At 44.8% G+C, this 20,933-nt stretch overlaps 1 protein-coding gene across 7 annotated transcripts in view; it reads right to left on the reverse strand.

The window, feature by feature from the left end:
- Positions 1-20,933, reverse strand: part of LOC111873025 (serine/threonine-protein kinase tousled-like 2) — a 155,513-nt gene that overhangs the window by 47,897 nt on the left and 86,683 nt on the right. For 4 of the 7 annotated variants that reach the window (XM_023867386.2, XM_023867383.2, XM_023867384.2 and 1 more), the window contains exon 4: positions 20,026-20,190. In XM_023867386.2, the coding sequence (XP_023723154.1) occupies positions 20,026-20,190 (165 nt within the window). The other 3 variants (XM_023867388.2, XM_023867389.2, XM_023867390.2) reach the window with 3 other exon arrangements.

The following is a 20,933-nucleotide window of genomic DNA, read 5'->3' on the forward strand; positions in this document are numbered from 1 at the left end:
ATTTCACTTACAGTTTACTTAGTGGTGCTTTGGCTATACAGTGTCAAACGGTACAGTGATCAGTAAACAACAAACTGGAAAGGACATGGAAGCTGTTGTGCTTTCTTTCAAGGTACTATCCCAGCATTCACCTGGAGGATGTAAAGAAAATAACAAAACACTCCAGTCCAGGCAGTTTGTGTCTCATCTGAGAATAAAACTGAGTAACTTCTGAATAGAATTCAAAAGAATTACCGCCAGAACCAACTTCCTAGTTAATCATATTCTGTTCATGACGTTGGACAAACCCCAGAAACCCAGTAACTGTCATTATATACTGCCTTCTGCATTAATATTACCATCTGTTATTCACATGCTGTTTAGTTGCTCAATTCAAATTACATAATTCATGTGAGAAGCCACGGCCATTCACATATGGCAGGATAAGTTAAATACCTTTGTACACAGCTTATGATGGGGCAATAATGAATTCTGACCTTGCTGAATTATGGCAGCTACAAATTTCAAATATTTCTAACGGTGGTGTGACACATTAAACATGGATATTATTTTGGACACTATCCACTGTCTTGAACTTTCTTCCAAACACAAGTGTTTCAGAATCTGGGTCTTCTCGGTGATGCCATTTGGTCTGACAGAACATTCAGGTTTACTACTCTGCACCACAACTGGAGGCAGCAAGTTCCTCCAAAACATCAGTAGACATCTATAAGACTACGTGGCATTGCAGCTCCAGAAGGTTGAGCATGTGGCAACACCCCAAAACTTGCATTCTGAAGGCAAGCACTTTGAACACTGGTCAGGCCACTGGGTACATTAGCTGGTTCTTTTGTAATATTCCTCACCTCCTCCAGGGAAGATGGCAAATAATTCCTTACTAAGGACACAGCTCCTTCTTCCCAAGTCATCTATCATCCTACCATTTGATGCTATGTGGTCTTCAAGACTGAAAGCATTCTTAAAAAACCACAACATTCTATGAGACAGTAATCTTCCAAGTCAAAACCCCATATCTCACTTCACTCTCCTTCCGCTGTCAGGTGTGAGGAAGGGAAGTTGCCTGTGCAGTTGCGCCTGACAGGAGCCAGTCTCAATCATTAGACAGGAACTGTGATGGAGGACTGGATCTGTGCCTAAGGCATTTGACATAACTGGGAAGTAACTTAAAATCTTTCGTACCCAAGAAAGTTGGGGCAGAATTTAAAATCTTTGGTACCTAAAAAATTTGGGCAGAATTTAAAATCTTTGGTACCTAACATAATTTGGGCAGAATTTAAAATCTTTGGTACCTAAAAAATTTGGGCAGAATTTAAAATCTTTGGTATCTAACATAATTTGGGCAGAATTTCAAATCTTTGATACCTAACAAAATTTGGGCAGAATTAAAAATCTTTGGTACCTAACAAAATTTGGGCTGAATTGGGTTGAATCTTGACTGTGCCACTGGCTATCCTAAGGACTTCTGTGACCTTCTTGAATTTTCTCCAGGCAAATACTGGGTCAGTATATTGAGCTGCCCACAACTGCTTCTTTCCAAATCCTTTCAAATTCATTACTCAACAATCATCCTACCATCCAATGCTACACAGCCTTCATACTGACAGCATCATAAGATAAACCACAAGCAATGATATTATTTGGTAAACTGATTGAGAACGGCTGTTTCTAATGGATCCAACAGGGCAAAAACATTTCCTTCTTACACCTAACAGATGTAAATCCTGTTTCTGAAATGTTATGTTTTAAAAAACTGATGGTAATGAATGATATCCAAAATAATACTCGTGTAATTACTATAACCACTGACAGCATTTCCTAACTGAATGTTAATAATAAATATACATGGCTAGTCCACAGAACATTGTCTCCACACTTACCAACTTCTTTCACTTTACTTCCATGTTCATTCACTATATGGGCAACAATGTTTACATAATTAAACTGCAATGTTGCCATAGTTAACAATGTTCCAGAAAACTGTAACATTAACCCATTTTGAAAATACACTGTTTCTTACTGCCATACCCCATTCAGAAACTGGCAAAAACTTGATTCCCTGAAAGGCTTTACTGTCTGTCAGTATCTTATTCATATTATATACTTTCTGGGGCATTCAATTGAAAAAGTTTATAATTCTTGGGAAATCGTAACACGAAAAACATGTTCAAACACCACATTATTTACAAGATTCGAATGCTGCCTATTTTCACACAAAAAACTGCTTGTGACTAAAAACGTTACTTTTTATCTTATAAAACGTATACATAGCGGTAAGTTGAAATTATGGTCTGTAATGGAATGGCTTGGCTATGACAACTGACACAATATCAAATCAGAACTCAAATATGGACAACTCATTTTCGAAATAAATTTAACTGGTACTTGTTGGGTACTTGGACATGAAATAGTGGCTATCACAACCGTGAACTAGTTTCCACGGATATGCACACCTGTCACGGCGCACAATAACGGCAGATGTCACATTACGTATTAATTCTTAGGCATTTTAACTAAACAAGAAAAAGCGACAATGAATGCAAACATGTTCTGCTGTTTGGGGAAAGCAACATACTGTAGATTTCACTGCGTACATTTTGAATCCCCTAATTATGTCACATTCATGACAGGTCGAGTTGCATATACGTCTAAACGGTCAGGGAATCACGACAAAATGGAGGAGGAGAGTTCAACTGGGGGGAAGAGTGAGATACACATAGTACAACTAGCTCTCCACCAGACCCTCGGTTCACCACGACTAATCTGACTGCTTTCACGCACCGAAATATCACTACACCCTTCCAAGCCAAACCACAAGAAATTGCGGAACCAGCAAATAAAACGAAAGATGGCCAAGCGTACACGGAAGTCACTGTCGGAACACACACAACACACACCTACGATAATACCAGACGATAACATAAGGCTCCACTCTTCCCCCAATGTGACGGCCAGAAGTGATGTCCTGGCAGCGGCCATGTTACAAGCGGCAGTACTTTAAAATTAAGATGCTGCATGTCGTTGGTGGGGTCAGGTCACCACAGAAACACATTGATGATGACGACCAGTCGTATAAAAAGAAGCCAAGATGTCGTCGATCCATGACACTTCCACACTCACTTTGGGGCTCACGGTAAATACGTAATGTTAGAAGGCAGGCTTACTCCTTCCGCCCCCCCTCTCACGGCAGTTCCCTAAACCACCAGCCGAGCCGAGACAGAGAAGGAAAGCATTCCTACACTGAGGAGTGAGAGCTGTAAAATCAATGTGGCGGCCCAGCGGTACGGCCCGGCCCCCTCTCGCGCAATTTACACATTATAATACGTTCCGACTAGGTCAACAGGCTAACCGTCTCACCATGAATTAAAATATCGCACAGAACACACAGACGTGGTTACCTTCTGACACTGCCAATACGAGAGCAGCAAGGTGCGAACCATTCCGTCCATCATAACAGAAATGATTTAAATCTTGGTTCCATGAAGTCATCACGATACTGCTGCCCTCTCATAACAGATCTACTCTAGCCGGTCTCCATGGTGACGTATTACAAAAATACATATAAATTATAACATCAGCCCATCACCATACTGCACATGTTGAGAAACAGCAACAGCGACCCAGCGGCCAATCTTCGACTGGCATGGCAACGCGAACAACATTGTGGAACACTTTTATTGGAAAACGATCTTGTTCTTCTGTGTAATCTCTCTGCAGGTTTCCACACACACACACATATACATGCAAGGGCGCTGATGCCACGTTCCTACTTCCACCGAGCCACAACCCGCAATGCCATTCACTCCGTCCACGGCAACTCGCGTACCTGGCAACACCGCCCCCTCCTTGGATACCAGCTGGCCGGGAAGGCGACGTTGCTACGTCGTCGCTGCATAAATTCGCACCCAGCAAAATCAACATATATTATCAAGCCCTTCGGTCACTAAAACGATTACTACGTCGACAACGAATTTCCCAATTTTTTGCGCGTTGTCTTCTTGTAATGGATTTAAAGGCACAACCTGATTTGCATGTAAGCATGGAACTAAAGCCGTTACTGCTACTACGGATAAACTTCACAATTTCTACTCTTCAAAGGACGATTGAGTCGAGTAGGTTGGAAAGGAACACAACTCGTAGGAAACGAGAAATACATGTCACATTTGGATCTGAAAACTTCAACGAAAGGCACGAGAGAGACAGCGCCAAGGATGGGTATGGCATGAATACAGTCTCAAGACTAAATGTTCAAGATGCAAACTGGATTAAACTGCCTCTGGCTGGGGTCCATGGATATTAAGACAAACAGGTTAAGATGCGAATTGGACTGATCTAGCGAGTTCTGGCCCCATTATTATTATTTATTGCTAGTTGGGTGGGACTAAGTCCCTTCTACTGCGTTCACTTCTGGCCTATTGTACCAGCCCCAGATGATAGGTGAGGGTGATTGTGGAGAAATTGGTGGAATGAAGATTGGCAAAGGAAACCGCAGTACTCGCAGAAAACCTGCCCAGGCGCCACTTTGTCCACCACAAATCCCACCTGACCAGACCCGTGATCGAAACCGGGGCGCCGCGGTGGGAAGCCAGCGACTAACGGATTGAGCTATGGCGCGGTCATTACTATTAACTCCGTGGCCTGTAGTCCGCAAGCGAACTATACCGACCGAGCGACCGCCGCTTGTCGGCGAAGTTGGTGCCAACTTCAGCGGATTATTATTATTATTATTATTATTATGGATCTAAAGAAGGAAAGGTTAATATGTAAATTAGATAGAACTAGGTCAGGATAGGGACCATTATTATTATTATTATTATTATTATTATTATTATTATTATTATTATTATTATGGGCCTTAAACGAGAGGCGAAATGGACTGAACCAGGACAGGGTCCACCACGGTGATTATGATAAATAGGTTAAGACTGCAAGTAGATTGAACTAGCACAGGATACGGTCCAATGGCGAACTGGCAAGAACAGGAAATTTCCTCACAAGCTGAATCAAATACTTCCTGGCACAAGAACCTGCATCAAGGCGTTAAAGCTGCTGCTTGAACTCGTCTCGCGGCCATTAAGAAGCGAATTTGGCATGGACATGGCAACAGAGGGGCTCACCACATCTCCACGTTCAAGGCGATGATACAACATTTCTCCACAGATTTCAGGCCGCGATCATGCACAAACTAATGAAGGGAAAGACGACAGTGAGCAACCCCTAAACCCTCAGCAACCGGTCCGGTCTTCCCTCCTTACCTGCACGCTTTGTCAAATGGCTGATGGCGTACTGCATCAGTCCATACGAGGAGCATCGTGAAACTCGAGGCGCAGGGAACGGAAAAAAAAAAAAGCATAGAAGAGATTTCAGCTCCCATATAAACATCGTCCACTTTCCTCACAATCCGCGCCACTACGGCATATTGAAACAGAAAATGGTCTTGATAACATACGCAGACACAAAAACACAACGAATTACGTGTGGGAATATATGCTTGCAACATGGCCGACCGCGATATATTACTTTCATATGCCTGCATCATTCAAGGAGCATTTCCGCATCTATCAGTGGCGTAATTAAGCATAAGCTAAATAAGCTACATGGAAGACGCTCCGAACACTTAACGAAGGAAGCATCACGCAATCGAACTGGGGTTACGTGACTTTCCAAGCAACGTACTTCTATAGCTAGGCATACACGTTACATTCCTACACACACACATAAACTGATGTTCCTGAGTAATTTAACGCGGTTCCTTTTATCGAAATTGGTCGTTTCACTGAAACAACTTCGTTATATATCCTGTTAAATTATTTTCTATATTGAAGTCTTCCCGCCTAATTATTCAAATACTAATATTTAATTTTTATTAATTAATATTTTTACTATAGTTTTTTTTTTTTTGCATGCGCTAGCGTAGTTGGTTGAGGCACTATGCTACAAGCCAGAAGTTCGCGGGTTCCCTTCCCGATGAGGCCACTGGATTTTTCAATTGACCTAATCCTTCCAGCCGCACTGTGGTCCTGGGGTCGACTCAGCCTCCAAAAGAAATGAGTACCAGGAATCTTCCTAAAGGGTAAATGGCGGCCGGCGCTTATGGCTGATAACTTCACAGCCATCCGTAAACCGATTATCTAGAAAACGTGGGATTCTCAACGTCTCACAACCCTGTGGGCCTCCACGGCCTGTTACAATGATAGATTTACCTTTGCCTTTGTTTTAAGATCTTCCTTGTAGCTTATGGCTCTGCGAAGTTTTAATTCAGCCCTGCAATTTACCTACATAGACAGTAAAATTTGATTATAACGCAGTCTCTCACAAATACGCAGTAAACGTCCTTACAACGAAATTCTGAAGACATGCACGCATTGACAGCTGTCTAATAACTGATTATAACGAAATCATAAACATGAAGAAAACCCTTTTATAGCGGAATCCTCAATACATACAAGCAGTTAAACCTGGTTATAACGGAGTCACAAGATACCTGAACATTTTCTAGTTTCATCAATTTTCAGTTTATTTTCTGCTTTATTTCTTTCTGGATGCACTGCACTGCCCACAACCGAGCTTACCTCTTTCCCGCGTATAACAACCCGAAACACAGATACACGAACAGAAACCAAAACACAAAAATTTCAATTTTCCGTGTTAGGTTTGAGATTCTACCAGCTTTGACAATGAGGACTATTATCTTCTGAGATGTGACGCCGTGCAGTGTGGCCGCCTGCTTTTTACTTTGCCTACTTTTCGACATGAAAGAAGTACGTCCTTCCGAAACGTCGCAAAACTTACACCAGACTGCACAAGATCGTACTCTTCACATCATCTTTCCGTTAAAACTCCTGACCCTTCTTTCGCTTCCGGGTTAACCGCTTACACGACAAAATATATCTACAGATCACGGTCTTACGGGATATGCCGCTACGTAGTTCCGGAGGAACCTGTTGCCTCCATCTACAACTCTTCTGTCCTGACGATGGAGGCAGCAGGTTCCTCCGAAAGGTTGGTATCCAACTTACCAATTTACACGGGGTCACAACCAAGACGGCCGCGATCTTCCTCCTAACTGCCTTGAGCGCGACAAATGCCACAAGGCTCATGTAAATAATGTTCATAACGCGTACCTAATAATAAATACACGGTATCACCGTTACAAACGTATTCCAACCATATTTGTGGAAAACATTTCATAAATGGACTACTGCGGGCGACATGCGCAACTATGGACGTAAAATCAGACGGCGCGCAGTCACCACTGACATACAGTGGGTTGAAGTGTCTTCGCTTATCTGTAATGTTACAACGGGCATCCGAGAAATGTTCCAATTAAGGCAGGTTTTCTTATATTCCACATGTAAAGTAAAAAAGTAAGTAAGTAAAGCTATCCCTGTAACAGGCCCTGAAGGCTCATAGGATTGTGAAACGTCGAGACTCGCACATTTTCTACATAATCGGCTCAAAGATGGCGGTAAGGTTGTCAGCCGCGCCGGCCGCGCTCTACTCCCCAGGAAAATTATTTAATTAATTCCTGGTACTCGTTTCTGTTAGAGGCTCAATCTACCCCAGGGCCATAGTGCGGCCGGAAGGATTAGGTCAACTGAAAAAATCCAATGACTTCATCGGGACTTGAACCAGCGACCTTCCGGCTTGTAGCATAGTGCCTCATCCTGTGTGTATTATGTATAGCGGAAACTTTAACACGTTATTCATCCTGTGTTACATCTGCAGACAAATCAGAAAATCTACAAACAAAAAGCATACATGACACTGAAAAATGAAATCATCTACAGTCTTCGTAAAGACAGTAAAGATGTCTTTGTGCTTAGCTATTTAAGCATTACGCCAAGAAGACGTGAAGGTATAGCTCCACCATTGGTGGCCTCGGTATTTGGAGGTGAGAGGTCAGCTTCACGCCCAGGCCACTTTAACCTCGGGGACACAGCCCCTAGTACCCACTGCACAGGAGGGGCTACGTTGTAGTCAACGAAAAAAAAACGGAATTCGCTTGCTCTTGCTGGGACTCGAACCCCGCCCGTCCGGCCCGTAGCGCGCTGCTATACCGATAACGCTATGGGCGAAGTACATATTTCAATTATCTCTCGTACTGGCATAAATTATTCATTTACTTAACACAACTCAAAACATAATGCGGTCAGGCACTCCTACTTCATAGGTGTAAGGTCCCGGATGCGAATGCACAGCAGGAGACCGGCTATTCTCAAATTTCATAGCTCTCCTCAGTCTCTCCTTGCAACTTATCTGGCATAACCTTAATACGGACCACGACCTCCTTCCCAAATTCGTCATACCGTCTTTACACGTTGCATAAGCCACGACACTGATACAGCGTTGTCTAATATACTAACAACTAACCATCTCTACGAAACACAGCAAAATGTCATCACTGTGAACTAACAAATACCCTTGTGTTAGTATTAATAAAGAGTAATACACAGAATTTGGATGTTTAACATACGAGATAAAACTGGCGACAGGGTGTGGAAACGTCCTGCCAAGCAACAAACGATCAAAGCGCGTGATACCAACGGCAGCCACGTAAGCCATCTGACCAATGATACGCTACCAGATTTTCAGCAGCATCATTGCATATTTGCGAGAGAGAGCCCGGTACCGACATTTGCTTTTCTCTCGTCTCTCTTCGGCAATTGTGACGTCAAATCATATTAAATCGTCTCACGGAGCTTTAGTTCTACCAACCTTGCCCGTAAACTGGTCTCACGGGGTGAAACTAAGAATGAATAATGCTGATCTTAATTTGGCCGCGCTGGCATGCTTTTCCATTCGAGTATGGTCAATTATAGTCATGCAAAACAGTGTAACTACATAATTCTATGAATGACGTTTCTCTCCCGTGAATACCAACCATTTCAACTCTGACTTACAGCAACGCTTGCCGCTGTCATTGAAAATAATCTCCTTGTTCTTTGTCGATTTTCATTTACACTGCATCAATACAAGTTGCCCCTAACTTGCCTTAGACGTTACTACAAAGAAAAGGACACCTGGACACGAAACGAGCTAATATAAACCGACTGTATAGACTGAAATAACAACAAAACTTACACAATTCTTATAGTAATTCAACAGCAAACATGTTTTACAGCTATGGTAATCACTGGGGAAATTTCGCCAATTATATGCGTGTTTCTCGATACTGTAAACCAGTGACATCGGTACAGCAATTGCGCAAGTGTAGAGGGGGGAGGGCCCTCTATAGAGCATCGTCCCAGGCCTTTCTTCGGAGATTAGCAACAAGCAATGATCAAATATTTATAATACAAGTGCAATATTTAAATAACTCTTATTCTATCAATTTGCACAATCACCTGAATGTTAACAGAACAGACATTCCGACTGCCTACCTTATGAAGCCTTTGAGATGCATCATTTGTATATTTATTGCCAAAGCTGAGCCTGATAAAGTGCTTGAATTAAACACGATTTATTATCTGAACGCTGAATATCGCATAGTTAGTACCCAATCGGTAACGAAAAGATTGTTGATATTCGTAATTACATTCTATTTATATCTCGATTCCCTTGCGGTCGGAGTTAAGTACTACGAATAGGTAGGCATGACGAGTGCGCGAACGATCCAACAAGCCGGCCGACTTTCCAAGGCCACGCGTGCGCTGCACACAGGGGCAAGGAACTGCTGGTTGCATCGCTCGAGTCAGTCGCAGGCGGGACACCATTCACACACGGCCTCCTGCGCTACAGTTCTCACTGGCGACTGCTCGGGCCCCGCCCACCGCGCGATTTTGCAAAGGAAAACGCTCCCGACAGATGAGACACGATACGCGGTTGATATGCTGAACAGGACAAGTGCACACGACGAAACTGAAAGCATCCTAGTCATGCTCCAATGGGAAGGACGAGTAATGAGGTCGTGTCCGTATATGGGCGTTCAAGCATTCTGTCAAAGTGAAGCAGGGGTACCACACATACACATTGAATGAATAACCGCGGAGTACATAACGTCACAACCTTTTGTTTCTTGGTTACTTTAAAGAAGTCTTCTACTATACAGCGCCAAATGATACAAATGCCTAGTTCGAAAGGGCGTCGAGGAATGTGACTGTGACCTAGTTGTTTCTTTAAAGTTACTGCAATGAAGTTTTCTCAATTACTCCGTCGAATTATTGTGAACGATGATTTGGGAAGGACGCGAATGTATTCCGCTGTGCTTCTTTTAGGCTGCTTTCCAACGATTAATCCTATAAACTGAAGAAAGCATTCTTCTGGGGTGTGGCGCCGTGTAGATATTGTGTTAACCGACGTTTCGGTTCGCTCGCGTATTTCTTTTTCTTCTACCATGAAGATGGAGGCGATAAGTTCCTCCGAAACGTCGGTTAACACAATATCTACACGGCGCCACACCCCATAACTGCTTTCTTCAGTCACCGCCGTGAAAACCTCAAATCTTACACAATCCTATAAACTATTTGCGGTGAACACGAATTGGACTGCTTACTACTGCACCGTGACTGCCGGTATTTGCCTCTATGCCCAGTTGTTTCTACTCCATGAACAGATTTTGCATACAAATTTCTGTACCTGAGTGTACTGGTATTTATAGTAACAGTTCCCTTCGCTTTCATTACAATTCTATTATTCTCTCTAACAGTAAAGGTTAACCTAGGATAGCAGGACCGGACATATCTCTAGCCATTTTAATTCTGAACACGAATGCTGATGCTTGCTGCTGCGATATCAATGTTCCTCACTTCAAGGAGTTCCACCGTGACTCTAAATAACATATTTAGAAGACCTCCGTAGCGCTCGCGGGCGAGGCCAACACTCGAATCAGGCTGCAAGGTAAGGGAGAAAAGTGAAGCTAATGAAAGGACGAAAGGAAAAATAAATAAATGTGATTTTCTTCTATGGAAAAATCTTTTGAAATGTGGCGACCTGGAAAACCAGACACTGAACTCACGGATATAAACTGGATTAGCTTACAGAACGACGTGACCTCTAGTAGCGCCTCCGACAGGCAGTGGGTAAAAAATACAGTGGGTTAACCTTCACAAAGCGATAAGCTTGGCAATCATAAAATTGGGCAACACATGCAACGTCTTATATTGTACCAATCACAGGAAGGGTGATAAAACTGACTGTAGTAATTATCGCTGCTATCAACTTCATACAAAATTTTATCCAATATTCTTCTCTCAAGGTTAAGTCCATACACAGATGAAATTACTGGGGATTATCAGTGTGGGTTTCAACGTAACAGATCAACTACAGATCAGATCTTTTGCATTTGTCAGATACTGGAGAAAAATGGGAGTACAATGAGACAGTGCATCAGCAATCTGTAGACTTCAAGAAAGCCTATGATTCAGTTAGGAGGAAAGTACTGTACAATATTCTGATAGGGTTTGGAATACCCATGAAACTGGTTAGACTGAATGAAATGTGTTTAAATGAAACATATGGTATAGTCCGTATAGGTAAAAATTTGTCTGACAATTTTCCTATTCAGAATGGTCTAAAACAAGGAGATGCTTTATCTCCACTCCTTTTTAACTTTGCCTTAGAATATGCCATTAGGAAGGTCCAGGAAAACTAGGCGGGACTGAAATTAAACGGGACACATCAGCTGTTGGTCTGTGTTGATGATGTGAAACTACTGGGTGATAATATACCACATCATAAAGAGAAACACACGAACTCTAATTGACGCTAGTAAGTAGGTTGGTCTAGAAGTAAGTATATGCTGCTGTCTCGTCACCAAAATGCGGGGCAAAATCTCGACTTAGATGAGTAACAGATGTTTTGAAACTGTGGCACAGTTCAAATACTTCGGAACGACGATAACAAATCAAAACCTGATTCAGGAGGACATTAAGAGGAGACTGAACTCGGGTAATGCTTGCTACCATTCAGTCAAGAATCTTTTGTCTTCTCGTCTGCTGTCCAAAGACATAAAAATTACAATATACAAAACTATAATTTTGTCTGTGGTTCTATATGGGTGTCAAACCTAGGCTCTGACATTAGGGGAGGAACATAGACTGAGGGTGTTTGAAAACAGGGTGCTGAAAATATTTGGACCGAAGAGAGATAAAGTGACAGGAGGTTGGAGAAAACTGCATAATGAGGAGCATCGTAACTTGTACTCTATTCAAAGTATAATTAGAATGATCAAGTAAAGGAGTATGAGATGGGCAGGGCATGTAACACGAATGAGGGAGAAGAGGAATACATATAGAATATTGGTGGGAAAGCCGGAAGGAAGGAGACCACAGGGAAGACCAAGACGTAGGTGGGTGGACAATATTAAAATGGATCTTAGAGAGATAGGATGGGATAGTATGGATTGGGTTGATCTGGCTCAGGATAGGTACCAGTGGAGGGCTCTTGTAAACACGGTAATGAACCTTCGGGTTCCATAAAATGCTGAGAAATTCTTGAGTAGCTGCACAGTTGGCAGCTGCCCAAGAACGGCTCAGCTCCATATGTGAGAGAATACCGGACCCGCCATACAACCAGGTGCGAAAGACATTCCTGAAACATTAATGGAAGGAAAAAAAAAGGCTATCCCTTAAGAGGCCGTGGAGACCCATAGGGTTGTGATACGTCGAGGCTCCCACATTTTCTAGACAGTCGACTCACAGATGGCGGGGAGGTTGTCAGCCTTACGAGCCGGCCGCCCTCATAATCCCAGGAAGATTCCTAGTATTCATTTCTATTTGAGGCTGAGTCTACCTCAGGGGACATAGCGCGGCTCGAAGGATTTGGTCAATTGAAAAAATCCATTGAAGTCATCTGGAATCGAACCCGTGACGTACCAGTTTGCAGCACAGTGCTTCAACCTACTGCCCTACCGCATGTCCCGAAACATTAATAGTCGGATAAAAAATTACTGTCACCCTCAGCCAGCCAGCTCACAGCCTTGGAACGCTCTTCCCCATCCGGTTACTATTTATTTGGCAAAGAATTACCTAACAATCACACAGGTCACAGCAGCCAGAAGCCAATGGATGCGCGTGTTCACTGAAATGTACCTAACAGGCGACACAACACAGCAAATTTTAAAACGATTCTACGTCATGACGGTCCTGACCTGCGCAGATAACTGTGTGTAAGCGCAGTCGCAAAGCCAGCGAGGGTACGTTCAGATTTGCTCCAGAGACTTCAACCACGGCTTTTAACTCTCGTTACACGTATGCAAACACGCAGGAAATTCCATTCGTGGGTTATTTAACGAAGCTTTATATATAATGGTATATAGTCGGACGTTGCGACGAGCTGATCACTCGCCCAAGGAGTCCTACCGTCTGTGTAAGATCTAGAAAAAACGAAGTGAACGGAAGTTCATGGAGGTAGGCCTAGGCCCACTGGGGCTGTAGTGCCAGGGGGGGGGGAATATATAGTCGGACGATAGGAAGGGCGCGGTCGTATGCCTCATCAAGGCGCTATTTCAGCATTTGCATAGAAGGACTGAGGAAGACAATGAGACACATCAGTCAGGCACATCAGTCAGGATATGTAGGATTTGAGGTTCTCACGGCGGTGGTTATGAAGCGCATCATCTTAAGGGATATAACGCCGTGTAGTCCGTTAGAAGTCAAACGACGTTTCGGAGGTACATATCGCCTCAATAATCAGGGTCGAATAAGTCGAGCAAGAAAAAAAACGTGAAAACTGGTTGCAAGCAGAGCCTTCCTTGGCTTACTCTTCGACCCCGAAGAGTTCTTCCGAAACGTCGGTTCACTTTCAACGGACTCGCCAAAACCAAATCTACAGCGTTACCTCTGCACTAATCTGTTCGGTGTCGTGTTTAGAACGGGTTTGAGCTGTGATCGTTCCCAGCGGTAAAGTCGCCCCTTCTCTCGACAAGTGCATCACACCGCCTTCTCATTTTCACATGCCCAACTTTTAATTACAACGGCACTCAGATTATCTATTAATGACTCACCATGGATGCACACCACGTCATAACAAATTCCACGTATGAAGGCGTAGCTTCCGCGATAAGAAAACTGTGGTCAGCTTTCTGCCCAAGGCGAAAGCCTTCGTTCAGATCAAACCTCCACAAATACAAGCGCTCCACGTCTCAAACCTTCGGCTCCCTGTTGGGTACGGTTAGGTTACATACTTTTAACTAGTCTCCAGCGCTACGGTTCCCAGCCCGCATAAAGAAAACCGGCGGGTATGGCCCGTTCATGGTCACAGACGGCGAATACGCGGACCCTGACCGGTTGGGCTTCTATTCCCGGAAGGGGCAATGATTGCTTTCTTTGTTGCCACGTCCAGACATGCTCAGAGACGCATCTACTTCACCCCGGGGCAGAATGCTGAGACCCCAAGTCATTACTCAGTGAAGAGGGCAGTTAAGTGAATGGCCACTGGAGGCCAGGGTTCATTGCCAGTAGGGACAGTGAAATTCCATTTCTTATATCTTGCAACAATGCCCAGATAGGCCCTGGAGTCCACCCAGGTTCCCATTCCACAGTTACAGGGGATCGATAAGCGTCGGCCGTGTGAAGCCACCAACTCATGTCTACTAGATGATGAGATTATTATTTTTATTGCTAGTGGGGTGGACTAAGTCCCTTGTACTGCGGCCACTTCTGGCCTATTGTACCAGCCACAGACGATAGGTGAGGGTGATTGCGGAGCAGTTGGTGGAATGAAGATTGGCAGGGGAAACCGAAGTACTCGGCGAAAACCTGCCCCAGCGCCACTTTGTCCACCACAAATCCCACTTGACTAGACCCGAGATCGAACCCGGGCCGCCGCAGTGGAAAGCCAACGACTAACCGCTTGAGCTAGGGCGGGGCCCAGATGATGAGACTAACTATAAGTGGAACTTTACCTCCAGGACGGCTTGTGTCCTGAAACAACTAGGACCACCACTGTATCCGAGGGTCCTTCCTGGTGGTAAAGGATGAAACCCATCTAACATTAATTGCATTAAAATGCATGGACTTTTACTTCCACGCCACCATACACCTTCGTGTTATCAATACAAATACGGATAACAGATCTCCTGGGAACTCACACTAATTCGCAGGAGTCGGACGCTCCTGCCGCCAGGTCGGGCCAACTCACAAAGCACAAGTTCACTTTATGGGTTAACTTGTATTAGGCTGAATACAAAGACTTATAAGTAAACAGTACCTAATGTTTATGGGCGTGTATTTATACCAACTTCCGGTAGACGAACATTCCGGCGTCTACAAGAACGCTGCAAAGTCACGGACACACGCATTTCATTGATACCTCATTCGAATAATAAGTGACATTTCACCTGCCCCCTTCAACTGCTGAAAGGTGGACTACAATACTTCCTACACTACGGAACGGGATACATCATTTTGTAACCGTGACGTCTTCCTTGTGCTAGTTTCCGGCATTATTAGTGAAGGTAAACATGCTCTGCCATCTATTGATACTTTACGGCAACCATCTGCAGTATCCCGCAAAATACACGTTGCCATGGAAATATCAGTACGGAAAAGGTTAAGACAAATGAAGTGGAACAAGTCGTTAGTGAGTACAAGTGTGTTCTGTTGAGTGTCAGGAAACACTGCCAGTGAATTCAATACGCAGAAAGGCAACTGCATCTTCGAGCACAGTTTCTCTGTGACTCTGGGGCCGTAACGAGCTGTTGCGGCAAAAGTAACGACGTGCCTGGACCGGCCCCGTGGCTCGCTCAGCAACCCCGTCCAATTGGCATTAAGCAGCCGCAGGGTGAAGTTCACCACGTATCATAACCTAGTGCCGAGGTCAGGATTGCGCAGAACTATACCTCCTCCCTGCAGCACGTCTTTCTGGCTCGGTGCTTATGCAGAGACGCTTATCTTCATAGGAATAAATGTTACACTATCTTATCTCATTCACATAAAAGGTTTATACCTTAAAGAGACATAGGCCCTGCATTCCATGCCATGTTCTGAAGGTCGCAAGGTCAGGGCCACTGAAAAATCCAATAACTTCGTCGGCAATCGAACCCGCGACCTTCCGGCTTGTAGAATACTGCACCGACCAACACCGCTACCGCGTGCTCACGGTATTTAGAGAAATCTGACAAAAATCAATTTGAGCCACGCGCAAAGCGAGAGTTACATGGGGCCGAAATGACACATTAAATATTCTGGCATAATTTTAGTTAAAGTTCGTGGATACCGAATTTCCTTACCACAAAACCCCTCCTCCAGACTTAATGATCTCAGCTTGCTATGTTCCATCCCGACTTAGCAAACGAGAATATGGCATCCGAGTAGTGACAGCATTTGTTTAAAAGTAAGTAAGTAAAGGTATCCCTGTAACAGGCCGTGGAGGCCCATAGGGTTGTGAGATGTTGAGGCTGCCACATTTTCTAGACAATCGGCTCACAGATGGCGGTGAGGATGTCAGCCTTACGCGCCGGCCACCCTTCATCCCCTGGAAGATTCGTGGTACTCATTTCTGTCGACCCCAGGCCATAGTGCCGCTGGAAGGATTAGGTAAATTGAAAAAATCCACCTCATCGAGATTTGATCTCGCGACCTTCCGGCTTGTAGCACAGTGCCTCAACCAACTAAGCTACCGCGTGCCCCGGCAGCATTTATCTATGATTCGTAAAATTAATAATAGAGAAACCTGCAAAGGCGGTTTCTGTGGACAGAATTTAGAAATCAAAATTTCGGATTTCTTATGTTTAGAGGAGTGATTATCTTCGGTTGGTGAGTGCTTGTTACTGCACAGCAGTTCTTGCGATAAAATCAGACGGATACGATCTCCTCCTCAAGTCATTAATTTCACAAACATCCAGCAAATTACGCGCGAACACTATGATAATCGGCCTAAAACGACTAGATCAGGGTCCGCTTATTACACGAAGCCCGGACATCTCAGTCAGTACAGTAGCTAGGCCACGGGTTAGTCGACCGAGGAATCGTGGTTCGAGTCCTAGTATAGGTCAGAGAACAATCTCTTCTCTACCCACAGAATTACTGGGCTTCTGGACTTTTTCCATCGTCCAGAAATTCTAGGTAATGGAAGACACGACGTTTCGCAAACTGGATCTGTTTCCGTCTTCAGGTGAGGAAGGAAGACATCTACTTAGTTGGTCCCCTTAGAAAGACCTAATCTCAATCTTCCTCACCTGAAGACGGAAACAGATCCATTTTCCGAAACGTAATGTCTTCTATCACCTAGAATTCCCGGACGATGGCAAAAGTCCAAGAACACATTAATTCTGTGTGTCACCCACAATCGTCAGAACCCTTTAGAATCCACTCTTCTCTAGGGCCTCCTGTCCTGTGGGTACCCGAGACTTCTAAGAATTAAAGCGGCCGAAGCTTGAAACTGACAGTTCACTTTCGTCTAGTACAAAGGTTCAGAATGATGGAGATATACCTACATTTGTCCATACGCCTCTACGGTGTGATGTTTAATGAAGCATTATTACCTTGTCTTTATCGGTTACAGGCAGACGGACACAGAGGAGCGAACTGGCGTATACCTGAAACTTTTCGTTCCGAACGCACCAAAGAATGCTAATTATTTATCTTAAAGCTGGACATAACCCCTAAAGTATCACTCCAATTGCCGCGCATTGAAGCACGCCTGAACACGAAGGCATGCTCCGTGGCCTCTCGTAGCGCCGCGCTGGACAGGCAACTTCTCCGGCACGACAACGAAACAGGTTGCCTACACACAAGACTTCTGGAGGTAGGGCAGAAAGAGAGTTCTGTAGTATAACATCGTGGTCTACCGGGTTTAGATATACGAGTAGTGTACTCAGGTAGGTTGGTACAAACATTTCGGAGGAACATGCTGCACCCTTCTTCAGGGTAGAAGTGTGTATCTGCACCAGCAGGAAAGTAATTTGATGGTCTCCCAAAAAGCGGAGCCACGCTTGATCTCTTGTTTCAACAGAACTCACTCATTGTCACAGCCGTTTTCAGTGTATTTACACGTACAATGCGTACAATGGGGTCGTCTCTCTGACAAGCACAAAATAAATGAAACTGCACTCCCAGAGCGGAGCGCCCCCTGCACAGCCCGTCAGTATATACGTTACATACACTCGTACTTCACCGCTACGCTTTTACATCGAGCAGGTTAGCGCAGTGCTACCTCTCCTGACTCCTATCCGGGAGGCCGTCGGTCCGACTCTAGCCCGGGACACGTGTTAACCTAAGATTTTCGTGGTTTTCCTCACTCCTTGGTATACACCGTTCAGACGTTCTAACCCTATTCACTTGAACCCTGAAGATGGAAGTAGCACTACTACGAAACGTAGATATCCATCGAAAGGTCATAACTTTAATCCAACTCTGAAGATGGAGGTAACATATTCCTCCGAAATGACGGTATTCATCGATAATTCATTCTCACCCCCGCTTTCAACCCTCGAAGATGGATGCAGAATACCCCTTCGAAATGTTGGTATGCACTGACATAGCATCCTCACCTTATTCTCTTAAACCCTGAGGATGGAGGTAGCTTGTTCTTCTGTAATACTGGTACAGTATCTACGGAAAATGCATCCTCGCCCTATTCTCTTAAACCCTGAAGACTAAGTCATATTATTCCATCGAAACTTTGGTGTCACCCTACACGGTGATACAACCCGGAAAATCACGACGACAAAACACAGCAGTAATACTCAGATCTTTTCTACAGAGAAACATTCACGTCTTCTGCGTTATAACACGGCGTAGTTTGGCGCTTTGGGTACCAACATTTCCAGGAAACGAACTGGGTCCACTCAGCCTCGTGATAACTGAGGAGCTGTTGCAAGGAAATAGCGGCTCCGGTCTAGAGAACCGACATTAACGGCCATGGGGATCCGTTGCGCAGACCAGGCGACACCCTCTATCCACAAAAGTCAGCACTAAATTCTCCGACAAGCGGCGGTCCCTCGGTCGGTTTGCATAGTTCGCTTGAGGACTACAGGCCACGGAGTTCGTTTGTTGGCACCAAATTCATTGCTAGAAGCTGCGTCACCACAGCCATTAACAGCATCAACGTTCGCCGGTAAGTGACTGGAAGGATATGAAGAAATGACCACGGCCTACTGCGATGTGCTATCCCAGTACATGCCTGGAGTAACTGACGAAAACACGGAAATTGTCAGTTTTCCGATCAGGATTCAAACCAAGCAACTACCGAATAAGAAACGGGGAAGTTACATCGTGTAATCTGGTAGTTTACCTCTACTTGCTTCATGTTGCTGCTTCCTGGGAGGCATATGTAAACCAGTACATTCCTCCGAAACGCTAGTAAACTTCTACCAGACTACACGGCATCATATCCCAGAATGCAGTACTCTTCACAGTCACCGCTGTGAGAACCTAAAACCTAAGCGCTTGTCATGTGACTATATACGTATGATGCATACTGAGTGGATGTGGAGACAGGCGAAGTTGGGGGCGATAAGATACAGGGCGTTCAATCAAGGAGGAAACTTCGCAACACCGCTGACCGGGCCCAGTATTCCTCACAGATTGCTACTGTAACTGTACTTGTGACGGCGCTCGTTTATCAGCGCTAATGACTCATTCTGCTATCAGCAGTTACAGCAGCAATCTGTGAGGAATGTTGGGCCGGGTCAGCGGTGTTGCGAACTTTCCTGCTTAACTGAACGCACTGTACTAGCGTCCTGTTGGCGGCCAATCGTGGAAGTTTCTGTAGGAGAGGCCCACAAAAAGCCCCCGTTTCGTAAAGTAGAATTGGCAGTAGTGTATGTCCACAGAAACAGCGAGGTTCAGGCAGTTAGTTGCAGGCTCGGGTTCATTCCCAAGTCAGGTCACGTGGAACTTGTGGACAAAGCGGAACTCCGAGTATTTCGGTCTCCCCTGCTAGTTCTCATTCCAACAATTGCAACAGTTTCATTAATCACCCTACCATCCCACGCCAAACAGTCTTGCTACTGACAGTATCGTCAAATAACGAACTCAGAAAAAACGCGAGCCGCCAGCTCATTGTGAACTAGGTCTTTACCAATTGCTTCCTACGTATTTATTTTATTTCACAGGAATCGTGAACTGAAAACAGTTGCCTGACCTGCTGGTTGGTTTGTCGGTCCCTGTTGCTGCCGCCTCCACTACCGCTGCCGCCTCCAGCACCCACAGTCGACCAGTCTACCCCTGGGGCGGTAGTTGTAGGCATCCCGCAGCGGCTAGGGCATTGCGGGCAGCTGCTGTTCGCGGAGGAATATTCGCCCGATCCCTGGATGCAAAGAAAAATGATGGTTAGCATCCCACTCCTCTGTTTCTCCAATCCGATACACTGCTGGCAAACCCATGTCCCAACCTCATTAACCATGAGGATGACAACTGAAATGTGTCGAAACGTTGTAAAACAATGAATATTCGACGCAAACCTAAGGACCACCATCCACTAGAGATTATCAGAAGAGAACAGGTTTGAACCGGACTACACTAGAGTCATTCCAATTTAGACAGGGCACAATATCGGGCGTTTCTGAATACGGGAATGGACATACAGGATCACAAAACGCGGGCCCGATAATTCCTCAGGCTTAAACCAATCTGAGCCATAGAACTTATTATTCCTCAGAGCATGACAGACCTCTATCATGACTGACGGCGTGTGTCCCCACGGAGATTCAAACCGACAACTTCCTTGTTACAAATCTACACCAACCTGTCTGATGGTCCCACCGGAACTTTCAGCATCGAGACTACATATCGCAGGATGGTAGCATGATTGATGAACTGGAGACGATTTGGAAGGAAGTGGCTGTGGCCTATTCGAGATACTAACCCGACATTTGCCTGCAGGGACTGAGGAAACCAACGAAAATTCAGTATACCCGGTGGCCCTGACGAGATGCGAGCCGAGCACCTTTGGATCTAGTCTAGAGTCTAGTCTAGAGGGTCACTGCTACACCAAACTGTTCGGTGTTACGAAGTCAGTAAAGTTAATGGGCGGTATGCAACTTGGCTACT

This window comes from Cryptotermes secundus, unplaced genomic scaffold, assembly GCF_002891405.2.
Source record: "Cryptotermes secundus unplaced genomic scaffold, Csec_1.0 scaffold2733, whole genome shotgun sequence".
NCBI lineage: Eukaryota > Metazoa > Arthropoda > Insecta > Blattodea > Kalotermitidae > Cryptotermes > Cryptotermes secundus.